Source organism: Hoplias malabaricus, chromosome X2, assembly GCF_029633855.1.
Source record: "Hoplias malabaricus isolate fHopMal1 chromosome X2, fHopMal1.hap1, whole genome shotgun sequence".
Lineage (NCBI taxonomy): Eukaryota > Metazoa > Chordata > Actinopteri > Characiformes > Erythrinidae > Hoplias > Hoplias malabaricus.
Window position 1 is genome coordinate 39,625,168 of NC_089819.1, and position 22,311 is coordinate 39,647,478.

Genomic DNA, 22,311 nt, shown 5'->3' on the forward strand with positions numbered 1-22,311 from the left:
TCACATCATAGCGAGGCCCTTTTTAACATAGCAGCACTGATTTTCTGATGGTCATTTTCAAAGCCTGAGTTTCTGTGGTTAACTCTGCTGGTTTACAAGACTCTTCAAACCCTTTCATATTCAGCTGTACAATTGATCTATTTCTCAATGGTTCTACTTAAAGTTTATTATATTACAGTGATTCATGCTCATGTTTAACACTAATGAATATACATCAACATGAACACTTTATATACTCTTGATGTATGTGTATAAACATCTATATACAGTAACATTACTTGTAATTTTATGAAGATTTTTTGAGGCCAGAGGTTTATGTTCATCTCAGCCACTCAATTTTTCACAGCTCCACACACTCCATTTCACCATATGTTATCACCATATGTTTCAATTAGAGCATCTTTCACATCTGAGCTAAAAGCTCTGATAAAACAGAAGCTGAAATATATTTCAGGTTTAATTCCTTATATCAGGTTTTCAGTGTCAAAATGATTCACATGCCATTTTAATACAATTTTAGAAGCTTCTGTTTAGCAAAACACCCAAGTAGGAGGTAATTATTGCACCTGTGATTGAGTTTCCAGCCAGTGCCTTTTTCACTATTGATGCAAAACCCTATAAAAATACAATTGTGGACCTCCACAATACTGGTCCTTTCTGGACTAATATCCAAATGAATAATGGTACCACAAGCAACTGTACAATCAATTGAAATATAAAATATTTCTGTATATAAATATTAACAGTAACAGTAATAATAACAGTATATAATTCAGGAATGAGGCAAAAATCCCAGGGCTGAACAAATTGTGGCATTAAAAGTTTACATGAAATCAAAGACAACAAAAGAACTGGGGCTGGAGCTGGAGAAATCAGATACCAATGTGTCTACCACTAAGACAGAACTACAGTGACATAGTCTGAAAGGCTGCCAAATAAATAATGATTAAAAAAATAAATAATAAAAAAACACAAATGTTTGCAAGTCTTTGATGACCAGGACAAAGACCTAGCATTTTGCAGGAGTGTTCTCTGGTCAGATGAAACAAAAATTGCACTGACTGGCCATTATAATCAGGGCCTGAAATTGACAAAAAAGGGGCAAGGCTTTTAATCCAAAAAATAACATCCCAACTGCGAAGCATGGAGGCGGCGACATCATGTTGGGAAGCCGTATTGCTACACACCTTATAAAGTAGATGGCACCATGAAGGAGGCTTATTTAGAAAGATGTAAGCAGCAGCTTAAAGGTGATGTTCACAATTTTAATCAAAACTCACTTTTTATAGAATTCAGAGGATGTTTCCTCACCATTTGCTAGCTTGAATTTGCTGTGTGCTTGAAACTGGTCTAATGTGTTTGCAAAGCCCCAGTGTCTGTAAATGGGTAGAAAAACAGTGTCTCATTCCAGTATGTCAGGAATTCTACCTCTGATCACTGCAGTTTTGGTGTTTTTTAGACAATGAGGATATTACTCTATTCCTGGTCCATATGTGGGTAATATTGACATTTTTGCTGTAGATGGATCTGACGCTAAATTTGGGAAAGCACTAACTGCATGAAAGTGAATGTAGGCCAAAAGTAAAAATTAAACAACTAGAGTTACAAATGAGTTTCTGTGGTAATTCAAACAGTGAACAAAAACTTAGACAAGTTCAAATTTGGCCACTTACAAACAACTATAATTCTGTCCCCTCAAACCTACAGTTTCATCTTAAAACACACTGAGCTTCTGAACGCAAACAAACCAGACAACATTGTTTCCCCACAATCTTAGATGCTGCCTTCAAGGCATCAGCCAGAGAGCTGCAACTTAATCACAAAGGGGTCGTCCTGCAGGCCATTCATTTTATGGATATATGGAATAGCCATTGCAAAAATATGATGGATCCAATGGAAAATTTCTGTCAGGTGGAATGGTCTACTATTGTGAGAAGTTTGTGCAAGGCTACCATATGTGTTTGATTAAATTTGTGCAGTTAAATAAAGTCAAGCCACCAAATAGTAACAAAGTGTAAGTAAACATTTAGTCTGTCAAAAATCTTATAAATTAAATAAAACCTCTAAATAAATTAGTCTCTTAGTTACTATTTCAATATTATTTATTATTTTTATGGGAATTAAGGTACAATTACTTACTTGAACAAACACAAAAGCGGTATGTGACACAAAAGGTATGGTGACTGCCCCACCTTTGGACCAGACACACACCTCAGGTCACTGTCTGTGAGGAGTTGTTCTCCCCATATCTATGTGGGTTTCCTATGAGTCAACCAGTTCGCTCCCACAGTCCAAGTTAATTTGGCTCTGCAAGTGTCCACAGATGTGTGTGTGTGATGCTCTGAAATGCACCTGTCCTGCAAAGGTATGTTCATGTCTTGCACCCAGTGATTCTGTTCAAAGGACAAAGTAGTTACAGCAGATGAATTAAAGAAAGTTATTCATTTTCCATAATCAGATAACAGAAACATCTGTTAAACAGCAGTTTAAAAAACATAACAAAAATTCACTTTTTTCTGTGTTTACTATGTCCACCTTTTGACTTCATTCTAGCTTCCATTCCTCTGACTTACTTTTAGTTTTTCCAAAAAAAATCTACAGACAAATTTAAATCTTTGATGTAGGTTTCACAATACAGAAATGGACTGAATCTGAAATGAGAGTTGAGAGAGTGGATATTTTCATCCATCTCAAAAAGGAAATCTTTTTTTGACTGGAAATGAAAGAAATGAAGGGTAATGTCATATGTCATTATATACACAAACATATATAGAGCTTCACAAAATCATAGTCATCTTGTTTGGAATTTTCCCCACCGGAAAAAGATGAATCACCTCCCCGAGAGGAGGAGGAGGGTGCTGATGATGAAGAGATGATGATGGAGAGATGATGAAGAACAGGAGGAGGGATATATTTGTGTGTGTGTGTGAATGTGTGAATGTGTGTTGGGGAGGGGGTGTTAATATAAACTCCAGCAGAATCAAGGGGAGGGTGAAGAATAGGCATCAGAGCTACACACGTTCTTTCTCACACACTCCCACTCACACACACTCTCTTGTCATCAGCCTCACACAGACATTCCAGAAGCCTTCAAGAAACAGAAGTGCGGTGATGCTGGGGTCCTGGCGTTGTGTCCTGCTGCTGGGGGCAGCTCTCGTCCTTGTGTCAGCACGGCCGGCTGAAGCCTGGTACAAACAGGCGACCGGACCCAGCTACTACTCGGTTGGACGAGCGTCCGGCCTCTTGTCCGGCATCAGGAGATCTGCACACACACGCTCCGCGGACGCAGAGAGAGAGCAGGACACACACTCATCCAGCAGTGAGGAGGTTGACACCAGCAGCACCCAGAGGCTACACACAGCACTCAGGAATATGGTAAAAACACACACATGTATACACACAAACAGTAGTGAGGAGATCTACACCAACAGGAATATGGCAGACACACACACGTACACACAACATCAGCAGGAAAATAGTTAACACAGATTACACACACATTTTTCCACTTGTTTACCAGTCAGAACATATTTTTGCTGGCAAAGGGGAGAAGAGTCCACAGAGGTCCTCAGGAGTATAAAGAGACCCTCAGTCACGTACACACACACACACACACACACACACACACACACACCTATACTGTCCCAACAATGATAGCTTATAAAATGACAGTTTATAAAAACAAGTATCTTTTTTTATTATTATTATTAGTCCTCATTTTACAGTGCTGTTTTTGCTACAAAGGAAACCTTTTTGAAAAGTAGTCAAGTTTAAGGTCAGAGAGGACATCAACACTAGAAGCACCCAGAAACTACACGCACACACAAAGTTTGAAATCAGTTACGAACGGAAACGATTCAGGATTCGCCTTTTTGTACACGACTTACAACGGGACTAATGCAACACACACACACACACACACACACACACACACACTTGCCTGGAGCATTGCGCTTGGATCAGTCAGAGATAACACGTTTTATAGATGTGGTGATTCTTGAGTCCCATATTTATCAATAGGTTACATATCTACGATGTCTAAGCTTCAGACGGCGCGAGCGTCTCTCCCGGAATGCAGTATCAGTTTACTTTTGTTCATGTTCACTGTCTCTCACTTGTTGCGCACCGTGCGTAAAACGCATGTCGTGCGCAGAAATTACACAGCAGATGTAAAGATTAACATCGACGCGAACGAAGTAGACACCTCCAAACCCGCTCATTATTGAACACGTTCATTAAATACTGGTCTGACTTAATTCATAAATAGACATATCGTTTGATTTTTACCTATAAATCTAGTCGTGCTTACTGGGATACACTGAAGTGCCTTTACATATTTCTATGATTAATAAATATTCAGATTACTCTGGTGACAACCTTTTGGCAAACATTAAACCAATGCATAAAATATTTTCTCTCTGCTCTAATTGAGCTTTGCCTGCAAAAGCGCGTTTGCTGCGCAAAGGGCGTATTAATCCGGAAAAAGCGTGGACCGTGCGTAAAAAAACGCATTCAACGTGTATTTAAGTGCCCCGTACAAGCACAAATAAGAGAAGCTGTAGAGAACAAAACATAATTAAATAATGTTCAGGTTTATTTATTTTGTATAAATATATTCGTATTTATCTGACATTCCTGAATTTGAATATATATATAATTTCCTTTGGTTGTTATCTACGTTATAAATTGTAGGTAAAAAATGTCAATAAAAAATAAATCGATAAAAATAAGACTCCACCTCACAGGGAAACGGTAAAATAAACATGCAATTTGCAACTCCGTGTGTAAAACAATGAGTCATTAAATATGAGTCAAATAGAAGATCATTCCAATTCAGGTACCATATGACTTCTGAAATGAACGTTAAATGTCATCGCAAGTTTGTTAGTGTTCTCCTCGAAGCCTTCTGAACTCTGAGGATGTGTGGAGCATGGGGTGAAAATGGGGGCGTTCCGTTAACGTTGAGTGTTTAACTGTGCCTGTGCAGGTGGTGTGTGTGAAGGAAATCTCACCGAACCTTCAGAGCTGTGAGCTTGCGTTGGACGGGTCCAGTTCTTTCCGGTGCAAAGCTGATGTTCTGCTGGCCCTCGACGCCCTGGAGTGTGAAGGAGCATGAAAAACTCCCTCCTCTCCCACCCACGCACTCCTCCACCACCTAACAAATCCACCAACCGAACCCTGGAGTGTAAACCATTAGGGGTCCAAACACAGAACGTGCGGGGGCCTTGCTGTTTTTTTGTTCATTTATTTTTTATTAATAATATTTATTATTTCCAGAAACGGACTGGAGACACTGAATGTTTGATTTATTTCACACAATGTGGAAAGACCAGCTGCTTATAAAAAAACAGAAGTCAACTGCAACCGTGTATGAAAAAGTGTGAACATTTTTATGCCCCTCTCCACACACACACACACACACACACACATACTAAATGTCTGTTGACTCTCAAAGTTTTCTGTCATTTATTTTGTATTGTATTAAAATGGGACAGATGCCATTTGTGTGCATTTTTATTTTTGGGAAAAATAAAACAATAATAAAAAGTAAAAAAAAGAAGAAAATATTGTGTTATTGGCATTACTAAAGGAAAAATGCTATGGATTCTCAGAATAAATCACATTTTTACCTTGCATAGTTGCATTGGTCTCATTTTGGGGTAAATATGATTGTCGAAAACAAATATTTTTTGGAAAGATTTAATGACAATAATTACACACACACAAAAATGGGAAAAAAAAGAAAAATATGTTAAAAGCAAATTGCCACGGAATCAGGAAAACTTCCAAACAGAAAATGTAAGGCATTATTTAAATAATACAAATATACACAGTATTCAAAGATTCATAGCACAAAAAAGGCACAGTGAGATTGTCTCTATGGGAATCAACAATGCGGGGAAAATATATATATATATTCTACTTCAGAAACAAAATTTTTTTTACAGTACAGTGCCAATCTTATAACATCCTTCATTTATCTAATAACAGCATGTATCATTTTATCTGTATATTATATTTCAATATTAACTGTGTCCACAATCAGTCTGGCTTCAAGTTTCTCAAATCTGCATGTACACCGTCTAAACTGTCCAGTCTTAGAATTTGGTCGCATTTTACATTCTCACAATCCAAGTTTTAAGCATTCAGTCCATAAAACTACTCCAACTCTCACATGTCCAGTTTTGATGTAGTTATTTTATTGTGTCTATTTCCTTTTCTGAGTGCACACTGATGGACATCTCCACACCCATAGTGACATCTAGTTTAGCTGTTCTATTCACAGTGGAAGAATGGATTTAAGCCACAGCGGAATAGTTGAAAACCCCTTTAAGAGAAAATCAAAGGTTTAAATGTCAACAAGTCCATGTGGTGTTAGCTGTACTCAAGAAGACCCATCAGTAGTGAAATATGCAGTCACAGTCACGGCTTAGCAATTCTGCTTTGAAACTAATGTAAACATCTTTTGGGCTTTGACTTTATTACTGAAGTGGATTATACTTTCATCTAATCTTCTAAGAAATACCTCTTGTTTTGACAGTCACTTAAATAATTGAAGGGTTATCTCTGACTTTGGCACAGTACTGAAAGACAGTTTGTTAGTGTGTGTGAATGTGAACATATTCCTGTAATCATGGTTAGTGTGTGTCTGTATGTATGTTTGGGTGCATGAATGTATTCCAGGAAACGTGCCGGTTGTTCAGGATGTATGTGTGGGTGTTGGGGGCATGGGGGGAACTGATGGGAATGAAAACACAATTCTAAGTTAATCATTAACTGTGGTGTTCAAACACACTGAGTATGGCAAATATTGACCAGAGGAAAACACACACTGACTTGCATGGCCCACCAAACAGACCACCACAAACAGCAACCACATAGTTTAAAAGTGTGGAATCACCGTCTTCAGAAACATAAATCCAGATATGTGCAGAGAATGGCAAACGCTTTGTTACTTATATTCACAGTATTCATAGGTTTGGATTATATATATATAAAATATTTTACATTTGGCACTGCTGTTCAAATGTATCATATATCATAATTAATGTGCTTTTTCAAAAATAAATTATATTAAAATCAATACCTAGATGGCATAGGTATTAAGACTTGAGAGACATATTTAGACAGTAAATAATTAGTTATATTTATGTCTTTATCCATTTTTTTACACACGTGTGCACACGCACACACACACACAAGATCCCCACAGACAGAGCAGGTATGATTTGGGCTGTGGATCTGACACTGGCATAGTGGTGTTGTGTTAGTGTGTGTTGCGTTGGTATGAATGGATCAGACACAGCAGTATTGCTGGAGTTTTTAAACACCGTCTCCGTTCACTGCTCTATTAGATACATCCACTTTGTCAGAGACAGCAGCTCATTTGTTGCTGCACATTGTTTGTTGGTCATACTCTAGTCCTTAATCAATGTACACAGGATGCTGTTGGCTGAATATTTTTGATTGGTCGACTATTATGAGTCCAGCAGTGACATTGAGTGGAAAACTAATTCCTGCAGCACTGTTGTGTTTGATCCCCATTAACACACCACCACCACCACATAAGTGTCAGCACTATGAATGATCCACCTCTGTGGTAGTCCTGAGCATTAAAGAACAGGGTGAAAGGTTATTGGTTGAAATATAAAATAAAAGAGAGTGACAAACCTTTGATTTGACATTACAAAGATGAAAAGTGATTTCAAACTGTTTGAACATTGTAAAAACGGTAAATAAAATGTACAGTATGCACAGTGCTGAAATATGAGTATTTTCATGTGAGCATAGAAAAAAAACATGAGAAACTTGAAGAAAAACATCCACAGGAGGCAAATTTTCCTCATGTTTTTGTTCTGGTCAGACATAAAACCTCAAAAGGATCAGATGTATATAAAATGCTAAGATTTCTATTGTTTATGTTCGTAAACTAGGGTGGCACGGTGGCGCAGCAGGTAGTGTCACAGTCACACAGCTCCTGTGACCTGGAGATTGTGGATTCAAGTCCCACTCTGGGTAACAGACCAAAAACACATGTTGATAGGTGGATTGGCGACTCAAAAAAGTGTCCATAGGTGCGAGTGTGAGAGTGAAAGTGCGAGTGTGTGTCACCCACACTGGCGCCCACTGCAGGGTGTGTCCCCACCTAGCGCCCAGTGATTCCAGCTAGGCTCCGGACCCACCGTGACCCTGAACTGGAAAAGCGGTTACAGATAACGAATGAATGTTTGTAAATTGCTGATAATGCATAGATTTCTGTGTTTTTAGAGACAGAAACAAACTGAGAAAAACGACCGCATGTTATTTTGCTGTGTTAAGTATTGGTAGAGTGACCAATATTCATGAAATCCAAAAAAAAAAAAGGGATATACACTATAGGTCTATCTTAAATATTAGTGAGCTCTCTACATAGACAGGATTTTATGTCATAATATGTGTGCTCCTGACAAGTATGCTGTCCCAATTAATAGATAAATTAAACTCTTAAAAGCTCCTACTGAGATCCTTATTAACTCGTAACTTTAAGGGAGATCAGAATCCATGGCACTATAATCTTAGGTACTTATGAGAGCTGAAGTGATTAGGAGCAAAACCTGTTTGCTTGCAGTGCGTGAAATGAACGGTAATGTCATTGCTTTCTAACATGTACATCTTAATAAAATTTCTTATAAAGCTTGAGGTGTGTTAAAAGGCTGACTACTTAGAAATATTCCTATGCAGAGAGTGGCCAAAAATGTAGCTCGCTAGGAAACTGAGACACACTCATTATGATTAAAAGTTTACAAACCCCAGCTCTTCCAATATTTCTTCTGAAATGAAGATAGTGCAACCGGAAGCTTTTTCTGCTCTTCTGGGAAGGCTTTACATAGACATTGGAACATTGCTCTGAGGACCTAATGAGAGTCAGTCATGAGAGCATTAGTTAGGTCAAGTACATCTGGATCCCAAATCATCCCAAAGGTATCCAGAGAACACAATTCCGTTGCTGTACAGCCCAGTGCTGTGTGGCTTTGTATCCTTCTGGCTGACACCTGTCATTGCATTCTGTGAACTAATGTAAGCTTTCCCAGACTGTTTTTGGAGCTAAGTTGAATAGAAGTTTTTTTTTTAAATATCGTTCTTGAGATTGAAAAAGGAAGAGAAAGATGTAAAACATCATTAATGCTGATTATAGTAATAATTACGGTCACAATAAACATGACCCTTGGCTCAGAGTAGAGAGACAGCCTCCAGGTTCTCCTTGATGATGGTGTCCATGACAACCTGGAAGACCACCTGCACGTTGGATGTGTCTGTTGCCGTGGTGAAGTGATGGTAGATGAGTTTGGTGGGCGTCACATTCTGGGACACGAACATGGACGAGATAAAGCGAGCTGCAGAATCCACATCACAATCAGCACCTACAGAGAGAGAGAAAGGGAGAGATAGAGAGATAGATAGAACGGACAGTGACAGAGAGAACAGTGAGAACAGGAAAACAGTGAAAGAAAAAAAAAATGTGGACAGATCAGACATCAGCTGTGTGAAGGTGAAGAACTCAATCTGGCAAAATGTCAACATATATTCAAAACACATTGACATCATTTTGACCTCTAACCCCTCCATCTGTGCTGAACTTTAAAGGGAAAAACTCAGCTGTTGATTTACCTGTTTGTTTGTATCTTTCTAACAGAGAAAGAGCGAGAGAGAGAGAGAGAGAGAGAGAGAGAGAGAGAGAGAGAAATAAAATATATTTTAAAAAACGTGCAGGAAGGTAAAAGAAACAGAATGCAAAGAGTAAGAGGGAAGGAGCAAAAGGGAAGACTGAGAGACAAAAAAGGTACAAAAGAACAAGAGAGTGAGAGAAAAAAAAGCAAGAATGGAGAAAAAGTTGTAAATAGTGAGAGAACGTAAGATAAACTGAAAAATTATGAGAAGAATGAGATAGAGAGGAAGGGATAGAGGGAGAAAAAGAAATAGTGAGAGAATGTGAGAAAGGGGTAGAGTGAGAGTAAAAAAAATTGAAAGAAAGAAGAAGAGTATGCATTAAAAGAGGAAAGTAAATGATGATAAAAATGGGAAGAGAGATTGAGAAAGTATAAGTAAAATGGGAAAAGAAAGTAAGACTAAATCTAATGTAAATGTAAATGGGCAAATCTTGTTTGTCTGGAGAAGAGGAACCAGAGTGGATCCTAAGTTTATTGGAAGGAGAATTCTTTTTAAAAACAGTCATTATTATCGTTTTTTTGACAGATTCTGATTAAACGTGGTGACCACTGAGACAGTCAGTGAGTTGAGGAGACATCCATCACGTCAGACCTTCCCACAACCAATAAAATTAATGATTAGCCAGAACCTGCCGTTCATTTTGTATGCCCACAAATGTTCAAACAACATATTGTTCTAAAGCGGCTTATATTTAAAGGAGCAACTTGTAACATTCACTGTACTTAGTCATAAAATGTCCAGGGTGTGTGATCATAGATTAAGGAAACAGTAAACGCTAAAACACTGCTGCCTCTCATATCATTGCTGAAGCAGTATATTATGTGCCCAGTCCAGAGCGGAGCTTCTGTGATCCAGGCACAATAAAATGAGAGGAAATGTTGGCCTTGTGTTTGAAAGTGGAGGCAGTTCAGAAGTAGCAACACTACAAAACAGATCCAGAGCTGGCCAAATTTCTCCTGAACAAGTAACAGCAAATAATTCCAGAAATAAATAAATAAAATAGAAGTACAGACACCTATGTATAAATTAAAAGGAGTAAACATCAGAGGTTGTGTTTCATATAAAGGAAGTGAGGCATAGCGATGTTTGAAAGGCGTCAGGACTGTGTTTTGTGTGTTTTATATGAAGAAGGTGAATAACAACATGATTAACCATTGATTGTTTGTTTGTTTTAAATAAATTGATGCAGATTCATGTGTGTTTCTCTCCATGGTGTGTGTGTTTTAAACAAATGAAGGAATAAGAATTGTGTTTGAAAAGCCTCGCATATTCACATATTTAAGGTGGAATGGAGAAATCAAGCTTGGTAGTACACAGAATATATAAAAGTGTTTCCCTAGTAGTTAGATGTTTTAGTGACATGACGTACACTTGGTCCTAGATAAAATGGGAAATAAGAAGTGTTTCAAAATGAATTTTATGTATAAAACCTAGCGCTAGACTTAGCTTCACATAGCTGTTTAAGGTGGAAAAGAGTATTCAATAAGAAGCTAGAGAATAATGCAAATAAGTTTCTTAAATGTATTCATTTAAGGTGAAACTAAATGCTTAAATACGAAAGTTATATATAAAAAACAAGGATCTGCCTCTTAAAATGACAGTTATGGTTGAAGGGAAAATAACACCAGCTTGATCTAGTCTAAAGTTTTAAGGTGGTTTAGAAAGTAACTTCTTGTAAATGTAGAGAAAAAAAATGACGGGATATTTCTATTTTGCAATTCACTTAATCAAATATTTAGTGCCATTACATACAATTAGTTTGTGTGTTTTCAACAGAAAGTGGAATAACAGTTGCTTCAAAAAGTTTTAAAAGCTACAGCGCTAGCTTCGGCTATTAAGTCAGAACAGAGAATTCAATAAGCTGGCAATAACACAAATAAGACTCGTAAATGGACAGAAATAAGGTGGAACAAAATGTTTGACTACGAACAATGTGGCTAAGAAGCAATGTTCAGCCTACCCTAAACAAAATTTAGGATGGAAAGGAAATTTGATAAACACCACCAGCCTTGTCTAGTCAAAATATTTAATGTGGATTTGAACAGAAAATGTTTAAAAATGCAGGGAAATAGCAACCGCTCATTCACTTTTTTTTGCCTTTTTCTTGTGTAGGTAGATATTTTAGTGAAATTATGAACACTTTCTGTGTAAATGTTGATTATGGCACATTCTTCTTAGATATTATGGTCCATAGTTCTTAAACTCGTCTCTTGCTTGTTCGTTCAGTACTCCTCAAACAGGCAACCTGGTTGAGATTCATGTCTGGGGAGGACAGCGAGGAGGCAGAGGGCAGATTGCTTCTGTAAGCAAAAAAGCAAAAGTCCAAAAAAAAAAAGACCACCTTGGCCACTTCAGCCCCAGTGATAGACGAGCCCCCCCCGGGGTCCCCAAGCTCTGCTTCCTCTGCGGAAGACGTGCTGGTGGGATTGAGAAGATCCTCGAAGTATTCCTTCCACCGTCTGGTGACGTCCCCAGTCGAGGTCAACAGTTCCCCACCCCCACCATATACAGTGTTGGTGGAAAACTGCTTTCCCCTCTTGAGTCGCCTGACGGTTTGCCAGAAACTTCTCGGAGCTGACCGAAAGTCGTTTTCCATGTTCTCACCGAACTCCTCCCACACCCGAGTTTTTGCCTCAGCGACTGCCGAGGCTGCGAGCCGCTTGGCTCCTCGGTACCTGTCGGCTGCCTCCGGAGTCCCCTGAGCCAACCAGGCTCGATAGGACTCTTTCTTCAGCTTGACAGCCCCCCTCACCGGGGGTGTCCACCACCGAGTGCGGGGATTGCCACCCTGACAGGCACCGACAACCTTGCAGCCACAGTTCCGTTCAGCCGCCTCAACAATGGAGGTCCGGAACATGGCCCACTCAGACTCAATGTCACCAGCCTCCCCCGGGATGCAGTCGAAGCTCTGCCGGATGTGGGAGTTGAAGAACTTTTCTTACAGGTTCCTCTGCCAAACGTTCCCAGCAAACCCTCAGCACACGTTTGGGCCTGCCAGGTCTGTCCGGCATCCTCCCCCGCCATCTGATCCAACACACCACAAGGTGGTGATCAGTTGACAGCTCGGCGCCTCTCTTCACCCGAGTGTCCAGAACATATGGCCGCAGGTCAGATGATACGACTATAAAATCGATCATCGAAATGCGGCCTAGGGTGTCCTGATGCCAGGTGTACTTGTGGACACCCTTATGTTCGAACATGGTGTTCGTAATGGACAAACTGTGACGAGCACAGAAATCCAATAACTGAACACCACTCGGGTTCAGATCAGTGGGGCCGTTCCTCCCAATCACGTCCCTCCAGGTCTCACTGTCATTACCCACGTGAGTGTTGAAGTCCCCCAGCAGAACAATGGAGTCCCCAGAATGAGTGTTCTCCAGCACTCCCTCTAGGGTCCCCAAGAAGGCATGGTACTCTGAACTGCTGTTCGGTGCATAAGCACAAACAACAGTCAGAGCCCTTTCCCCAACCCGAAGGTGCAGGGAAATTATCCTCTCGTCCACTGGGGTAAACCCCAACGTACAGGCGCTAAGCCGGGGGGCTATGAGTAAGCCCACACCTGCCTTACGCCTCTCACCCTGGGCAACTCCAGAGTGAAAGAGCATCCAGCCCCTCTCGAGGAGATTGGTTCCAGAGCCCATACTGTGTGTCGAGGTGAGCCCAACTATATCTAGTCGGTACCTCTCAACCACGCGCACCAGCTCAGGCAGAGAGGTTACGTTCCATGTTCCAAAAGCCAGTTTCAGTAACCGAGGATCGGAACGCCAGGGCCCCCGACCCCGACTACCACCCGATCCACAATGCACCAGACCCGGATTACTACCTCTCCCACAGGTGGTGGGCCCATGGGAGAGTGGACCCATGTATCTCCTTCGGGCTAAGCCCGGCCAGACTCCATAGGTGAAAGTCCGGCCACCAGGCGCTCGCCAAGGAGCCCCTCCCCCAGACCTGGCTCCAGGGTGAGGCCCCGGTAACCCTGCTCCGGGCAAGGGAGGCTGTGTCCTCGTTATTATCTTTTTCATTCGTGTCTTTATGGATCACTCTTTGTCTGGCCCATCACCTAGGACCAATTTGCCTTGGGAGACCCTACCAGGGGCTATTGCCCCCGACAACATAGCTCCTAGGCTCACGCAGGCACGCAAACCCCTCCACCACGTTAAGGTGGTGATCGAAGGAGGAGCTTTACACACTTATGGTGTGTAAATTATTAAAATTATTATTATTAAAATATTAAAAAGTATTATTTACATGTATTAGACTGGGCCTGTAGGTGACAAAATATATCATTTACAATTATTTCTTACGTACAGTACATGTATTTTTCATGTCCACATCCAAGTGAAATTTACTTGCGCAAAATCACAGCGTAGGAATTACTCTATTAAAGAAACTGGTAGGATATCACATGTAGTTCCAGCTGAAAAACATTATAGAATGACTGTTTAATGCAAAGGGTGGGTTGTTAACAGTACAGGGAGGGTTTTAAAAGTCCAAATACTCGTTAAATACATTAAAAAAAAAAATCTCTTTCCTCTACTTCGTGGAAATTCGTTTTTCACAGGTGGTCTTGGAACGCATCCCCCGCGAAAAACGAGGGATCACTTCAGTGCTTTCTTTGAATAAGTACTTTGTTCAAACAGGTAATGAACGATTTTATGTCTGCTCTCTAAATGAGTTACTAGAAGTTTTTAGTTAATTACTTGTACAATTAAAGCATATTTACGTATATATGTATCTATATGCTTAATTACCTGTTGTATTCTAATTGTCCTTATTATTATTATTTTTTATAAAATGTCTCATTTACATACATTTTTCCCCCACACGTGTGTATTGTTAACCTTAGTTACTGATCAGTGATACATATCTCTGATGTGAAAGAGGAAAAAAAAAGCTAATCCCTCAAACTACGTGAGTGAGTACCTCTAAAGAGAGGCAAATAGAGTCGGAGGTGGCGTCCAGAGTGGAGGATCTTCTCCTGGAACAGATCAATCTTATTCATAAACAAAATCTGAAAAAAAGAAAAGAAGTGACATTTCATATACATTTTGTTATAGATTATAGAAGTTATCTTTCATTTTCAGGACTGAGGCAGGCAAACAACACAAATCAAGCCTCATTCGTAGGGATTGATGTGAGTTTGCCAATAGTGTTGTAGTAAAACTAGATAGACCCATTAAAATATTAGTAAAACCGAGAGAGGTGGCGTGGTGTGAAGGCAAAAAGGGAAAAGAACGAGACAGCAAGTCAACAGAAGAGAAAAAAGGGAACAACAGAAGGAAGAAAAAGAAAAATGGAACAAAAGTCAAAGAAGTTATGTGAAAAGAAGACAAAGCATGAGAGCAAATAAGTGTGAGAAAGTGTGGATGAGAGAAAGGGGTTGCAATAGAAGAGCGCATCAGTTCTGTGGAGGTGTAAACGTCAGGAAGGTCCCTGACATTTGCTCTGGTGCTGTAATGAGAGAGAGAAAGGGAATGAGAGAGAGAGAGAGAGGGGAAGAAGAATGTTTGGAAGTTGCTTAATGAGGCAGAGTAAATGAGCTTTTTACAGCAGAGACCACCATCACCCAACACAGAAAAACCTTGAAATACACCTTCCAACTTAATTACCCTATCAAAGAGGCGATTAGAATAAAGACTGAGGCAACAGGAGTATTCCCATTAATCCTGACACCTATTAAAACCCTGTACAGGACATTTTGTTGTACGCTAATCAGGAGTTTGTTTCTCTGCTGCAGTAACAGCCCCCTCGCTTCCGGGAGGTATTTGATTTAGATGTTAGAACATTTCTGTAAGGGCTGCTTTGCATGTAATTAGGTCAGGTATTGATGTTCCATCACTCCAGAGAACACAGTTTCACACCCTAATGTTGGGGGCTTTATACCTCTCTAGCCAAAGCGTTTTTCTCTCACCATGGATGTGCTCCTGAAGAAGACGTTATTGCAGATAGAGGAGAACAGTTTGAGACTCTCCTGCAACCGATTCTGCATAGACAAGAAAAACAGACAGACAGACAGACAGACACAGTTATGTTTGGTCACATGGTTCAAATTATGCATTGATTGTTATGCAAGGTAGTGTTCTCCCTGTGTCCGCGTGGGTTTCCTCCGGGTGCTCCGGTTTCCTCCCACAGTCCAAAAACACACGTTGGTAGGTGGATTGGCGACTCAAAAGTGTCTGTAGGTGTGAGTGTGTGAGTGAATGTGTGAGGGTGTGTGTGTGTGTTGCCCTGTGAAGGACAGGTGCCCGCTCTTGAGTGTATTCCCGCCTTGCAGGGTCACTCTGGACCCACCAGATAATGAATGAATGAATGTTATAAATGTAGTTAAATTACAAGATTTTTAAGCCCAACAAACCCCATCCTTCCACGTCTACTCACTGTCCAGGGATAGGAATTATAAGTTGGGTGATTCTAATAAAAAGGCCAGTTTTTTATAAACACTTCATTAGTATATCCTCCCACTGGCCACATTATTAGAAACACCCTTTTTATTTCCACTTATTGGCCACTGTATTTGACACAAATAAACACTGAAACAAACAAAGGCAACTTCATTAGAAACACACTGTGCTCACCATGGAAGGGTCCTCCACCAGCGTCATGTCGTAGCCACTCAGAGCAACGACAAACAGAACTGCTCTTACATCCTCAAAACAACTGATCCACTTCCTCCTCTCGTTCCTCTGACCTCCAACATCAAACAGTCTGCAAAGAGAGGAAGTGAGAGAGAAAAAGAGAGGAAGTGAGAAAGAGAGAGAGAGAGAGAGACAAAAATATGGAGAGAGCTCAGAGAAGAGAGTGACAGAAATTTAGTTTTCACATTTACAATACAATGATAGGTAAAAAGTTTAGATGTCTTCAAATCTGGACTTTGATCCAGGTTCCAGGATTTTACAATGTCTGGCCAGGTATAATACTATACCTGGCTAATCAGCCAGTGTATTAGCTGTTGCAGCTATATTGTCATACTAGCCAACCATTTTAAATTCCTAGAATGGGACCTGGACCAAGGTCCGGATTTGAAGACCTCAATTATAGATTATTGACTATTAAAAATAAAATTAATTAATATTAGTTGTTCGTTCGCCAAAGTCAGTTATTTATTTTTAATAATAGGCAGCAAATATTTGAGATGAGAATAAACAAGAATGATGTCAGAACCCAGCCTCATGAAGTGTACCATACACATCCATAACATATCTTAGTTAACTGGGAGACAGTAAACAGAGAGAAAACATACAGACAAGCAAATATAATTAGGGTATATTATTGACACATATGCAAATATAATTAATGTGTGTTTCTAAACCCCTGCTCCAGCTTTTAGACTTCATCACTAATGATAATTAGCGAGAGGGTGATGATTCACTCTGTTTCGCACCTGCAGCTCAGACGCATCAAATAAAGAGAACAGGTGACGAAGTGCCCAACACATGAAAGTCAAAAGCTTCTGGACGCCTGCTCCTTTAACATTTGTCTGAAATGAAGGTCATTAATGGGGAGTTTAACCTTCTTTCCTGTTGTAAGTTTCTACTCTTCTGGGGGCTTTAATCTAGGTGTTGGATTTGATGATAGTTGCAAGAGCATTAGTAAGGTCAGATACTGTTGTTAAATAATTAGTTCTGTCATTCCTGAGAACATAGTTCCAATGCTTCAGATACCAAACCTGGCTCTATAAGTCTCTGGACAATATTTTGTACAGTGAGCATAGAATCATGTTAAGCTGCTCCAGAATGACCAATTTAATTCGATTTTCTGTGAGTATTATACAATTACCTGTATACATTGAGTGTACTTTAAAGCAGATGAATTTGATCAAAATAAGAGGGCGTAAAATTCTGGACATAAAATATACATGGACAAGACATTCCTCAAATTTAGTCTTGTCATGACTGTAGAAAACTTTGACAGGATAAATGTCCCTCAAATGTGAAGCCAGCACAGGTCTAGCACTTAATTTAAAACTTAAATTAACTTTCCATTCCTATGAGAATGGGGCAGCAATGACATTGTGGTGTTGGCTGAATTTTACAACAGAATGCTTGGTTCCACTGTTAATGGTGCTATAGCTACATTCTGGTACTTACTGAACTTTCCTCTCTACATTAAATGAAGCAGAAATTACTATGTGGCCCCAGTACGTTTACCATTCCTCCTTAATTGGCACAACAGTTTTCTGTCACTTGCAGAACTACTCATTCCACCTTAAATGGAGCAGGTATTACCATGTGGGCCCAGCAGAATTATCCAGTTCACCTTAAATACTGTACTGTTTAAAGTGAAATTGAATTTGCAGTTTAAGAAAAAGGAAGATAATGACACACAAATGTGAGTAGCCAATATGGTGATCCAAGACCCTCTGTGCTCTTTGAGAAGGGGGTGTTGGGTGTACATTAATGAGAAAATGTGTCTGTCTGATACTGGACTGCTCAAAGTCCAGTATCAAATTTGACAACATGGTGGATAATTTTGGCTTCATTTCTATAGAAGGCACACCATCCATGTTTTCTACTGTCATTGGACAGGGTATGTGGTATATTCAGCCTTTAAAAAATGACTCCATGTTGGTCATAATACATCTGGACACTTGCATTCAAGAGCAAGAGATATATCATCCAAGAAAAAAAAGAATATTAATGCATAAAACGGACCCCTCAAGATCTAAACTCTTCAATTCTTTGGTGTCAGAGGAACAGATAAAGAGTGAAATAGAAGAAGGAAAATAATAAAAGCCCCCCCTCCTAAAACTATAGCTCTCAATTTACTCACGCAATATCACAGCCTTCACAAGCAAGAGGCAAACATGTCAGCATGGAAAAGGTCACTCTCTACATAAGTGTGTTTTCTTGCTGTTTCTAAGGGCCCCTCCTTCTCACCTTCATCCCTCCTTCATCCCACAATCTCACTCTCCCTCTCCCTCTCTTTCTTCCTCTCTCTAATGCTGTTTTTCATTTTCAAACCTCTGCCTCATCTTCCTTCTGTATTTGTTTGAAGGATTCCGCCACACGTTTGCAATGAGGAAACACTAGCCATTGAGCAGTCCAATCTCTCTGCAGACAAGCATGCCCAACACACACACACACACACACGTCTCACAGGGAAGGCCTAAAGGAAAGCTGGAGTTTTTCTTATCTAATAAAGCAATAATCTTTATTTGCCTTTGGTTAAGCGCCACTCAGTAATTGGATGTGACATCAGGGGTTCATAATCAAGACTGTGACTCATTGAATGCAGCTAGCTTTGACTTACACAAACAATTTATGACGCAATTTTGAAGACAAACTCCCATATATAGCCCCTCTAAGAGCAGTGTAATAAAAATTATCCTCAGAAAGTAGGGATGACTCCTGGTTTCTTGCTGTGTCAATTTCTGAGAATAAGTGGCACATGACGATTTACACTTGCCCATTCTTTGGAAATGAAGGACATTACTCAGGAGTTTGTTCCTCGTTGAGGTTTTTTTTGGGAAGTCTTTAACCTAGATGTAAGAACACTGCTGTGAGCATCTGATTGCAGCCATAAGAGCTTTGGTGAAGGTCAGGTACTGATGATGGATGATTTAGTTATTTACATTACACTCAAGAAAACTGTTCCCACGGCTTCACAGAGCAGTGCTTAGGGCTCTACAACCATCTAGCCCATGTTTGGCATTAAGCATGCGGGCCTAAGGCTCATGAGTTGCTGCTAAATAGCACCTCAATTTGCTTAACTATTAATATAGCTTTCTATTGAGATTATACGAACTGTGAATGCATAATAGAATGAAGGTGTACAACAATTACTTGAACAAGTAGTGTACACAGAGACTGACAATCACTGAAGTTGGGAAAAGTGGGGGAGGAAAAAAAAGCCTATGTACATACATTATGTATCCAAAAGTCTGCAGACACTTCTTCAAAATGAACTCTTCTTATAACATGCACCCTTTCCTGACACAGCATGTCATCCAATAAGGTATGTGTAATCTCTACAGAAACCCAAAAATGAATCAGGATGCTCTGGAGAAGCCACACATGAGCCTAAGAATGGGTTAGAAGGGTCTAAAGCCTTCAGGAGTTAGGTTACTACAGTAAATATTAATTCCTGATTAATAAACTTAATTTCAGAAGAAATGATGGACAAGCAGAAGCCAACAATCTTTGGCCAGATGGTGTTTTTTGCTATAATATACTGTTGTAGGCTGTCAAATGATAATCTCAAATACGGTAAGATAAGGAAATTTGTTTTTTAAATCATGAATATTTATAGTCATAAAAATTTAGACTACTAACAAACACAGAAATGACACTGTTGCAATTCATGTAAAGGAATGACAGCTCTAATTTCAGTTTAGCTCACCTCTTCCCCCCCCCCCCACTTTCTCCATCATTGCCCCGACCATAATCAGAGAGGGATAATTATGGGGAGCTCTGATGAGGCAGAATGAAATCTCTTCGTCACTGAAGACGCAAAGGTCGCTTAGGGCCAAAGTTCAGTGACACTCAGAGGTAAGACAGCAGTGTGACACACAGAGACACACACAAAGATGAGAAATAAACACAATTACCAACAGCTCCACGCTACTAATTATTTGCTCTGCTAACGAGCATGACTTGAACCGCCCTGTTTCCATAAACAGCTACAAGTGATGGAGGTGCCATCATTAGTATATACAAGATAAATAAATTACAAATGTGAATAATATTTAAATAAAAGATTAATGATGTAATTATGAAACTAAGGCAACCTAAATAAAATTAACATTAAAATTATTAATTTATTGTCTGTAACCATTTATTGAATTCAGGGTTGCGGTGGGTCTGGAGCCTACCAGCGATCACAAGGCGCAAGGCAGGGGCACACCTTGGATGGGGTACCAGTCCTTTGCAACGCATTACACACTCACACCTATTTTGAGTTGCCAGTTCACCTACAAACATGTCTTGTAGGAGCACCTGGAGGAAGCCCTTGCGGATCTGGGGAAAACACAACAAACTCCTCATAGACAGTCCTTGAGGAGGGTTTGAACCCACAACCTCAGGACCCTGGAGTTGTGTGACAGCAAGACAACATGCTGGCAATATTTTATTCCTTTTCTTATTCAATAAAACAGTGCTGAACAGAACGGAACCTGCTGCTACAGAATGTAAATCAAGGGCAAATGTAATTAATTCCATAATTACAAAAACTATTTAAAGTATTAAACATTCAAATGACCATAATGTGCTGGCAGCTTCAAGCATTTATTATAATGTCCTTTATCTCAACTGCTTTAAGGAGAGACTGAATTAATCTGGGATTATAATATAATCACAAGTACTACAGAATGACAATAATAACTTGAGTTTCAAGAGTTAACCCTATATAATCCAGACTCATTGACTAGTTATTAATCTTAGAAACTGGCTTCTGTCAAGAGAAGAATGTTTAAAAAATTAAATGTCTACTTCCACTTTAAGCTCAAACTTACATTAGTGATGCCTGTTAACCTTGTTACGTTTAAGTCCCTCTCTGTAGACCAGTGGAGATTCAAAGTGTCTGACAGGTCATGAAGTAAACAGCTTTGAAAGAATAGTGGGGTGGTAGGGGAGAGGGGGGGGGGAAGTCAATGCAAAGTCAAGTCAAAGAAGAAAAGACAGAAAGAAAGAACGAAAGTTTGGTGACATCATGGAGAGTTTTCATTAAATATTCAGCATGTGATAAACAGTGTAAGCTGGTGATAAGAGAGACAGAGAGAAAGAATAAAGAGGGAAAAGAGAGAGAAAGAGAAAGAGAGTGATAGAGAGAGCCATGTTGCTCATATCTTCTATAAACAGCTGCTATTGTCTGAGGCCATAGATGATCATCTCCTGAATGGAGAACCAATAAATACATTAGCTTCCAGCTCTGAATCACAGAAACCTAACCATAGAATTAACAGTGGGTTGCCTTATTCCCAAGTTGTAAAGTAACCTCTAGTAATATCCACATATACAATTAATCCCCTGCCATAAATTATACATTAAATATGATCCCAGTTTATATCAATCTATTACTATTATTATTATAATATATATATATATATATATATATATATATTATGTTATACTAAAACCATACTATAAAAAGTATAGAAACTTAGTTATATTTGTTCTGAGATATAAAATGAACCAACCAAAGTAAATGAAAGGTATATAAAACTGTTCAAAAAATCAAAATGTCGTAAAAACCATAGGTCGCATTAATCTTGTGTTAAAAACAAACAGCTGACTTATCCCAGGTTGTATTAACCTCTCGCTATAAATGAAATCTTTTTAAAGATTAAATGTTTTTGCTGAATCCAATTTGTGCCTCAAACAAAAGCTGTTAACTTATTTGTTTTTTTCATCTTCTGTCCCTTTCAGTGAAGCTTAAATTATTTATTTACAGACTATATGGAGATTGCCACAGTATGCTCACCACACAGCCCTTTTTAAAGACATTTTATAGGCTTTATGAGAGGATTCTGAATAAGCTTCTGAAGCAGCCAATGACATAACAGCAGATTCTCGCCTCTGAGATGACTCTGAGTGTTATTTCAACCAAAAACGAAGGAGAAAGGGCTTCTTTGCTTTCACAAATCTCACTTTTTAAGTGCTTCAGGGT

At 39.4% G+C, this 22,311-nt stretch overlaps 2 protein-coding genes across 2 annotated transcripts in view; one reads left to right on the plus strand and one right to left on the minus strand.

The window, feature by feature from the left end:
* The first annotated feature begins 3,111 nt into the window (after positions 1–3,111).
* On the plus strand, positions 3,112–5,116 carry npb (neuropeptide B). The gene is made up of 2 exons (XM_066654910.1): positions 3,112–3,375; positions 4,988–5,116. The coding sequence occupies exons 1-2, from the start codon at positions 3,112–3,114 to the stop codon at positions 5,114–5,116; spliced, it is 393 nt and encodes a 130-aa protein (XP_066511007.1).
* A 3-nt stretch (positions 5,117–5,119) lies between these two features.
* The window catches only part of LOC136676482 (guanine nucleotide-binding protein G(o) subunit alpha-like), a 44,337-nt gene continuing 27,145 nt past the window's right edge, over positions 5,120–22,311 (minus strand). The window contains exons 8-11 of the mRNA XM_066653544.1: positions 16,284–16,413; positions 15,620–15,691; positions 14,632–14,719; positions 5,120–9,401 (exon numbers count right to left, since the gene is read on the minus strand). Of these exons, the coding sequence (XP_066509641.1) occupies positions 9,211–9,401; positions 14,632–14,719; positions 15,620–15,691; positions 16,284–16,413 (481 nt within the window). The 3' untranslated portion in view covers positions 5,120–9,210. The remainder of the gene's footprint in view (positions 9,402–14,631; positions 14,720–15,619; positions 15,692–16,283; positions 16,414–22,311) is intronic.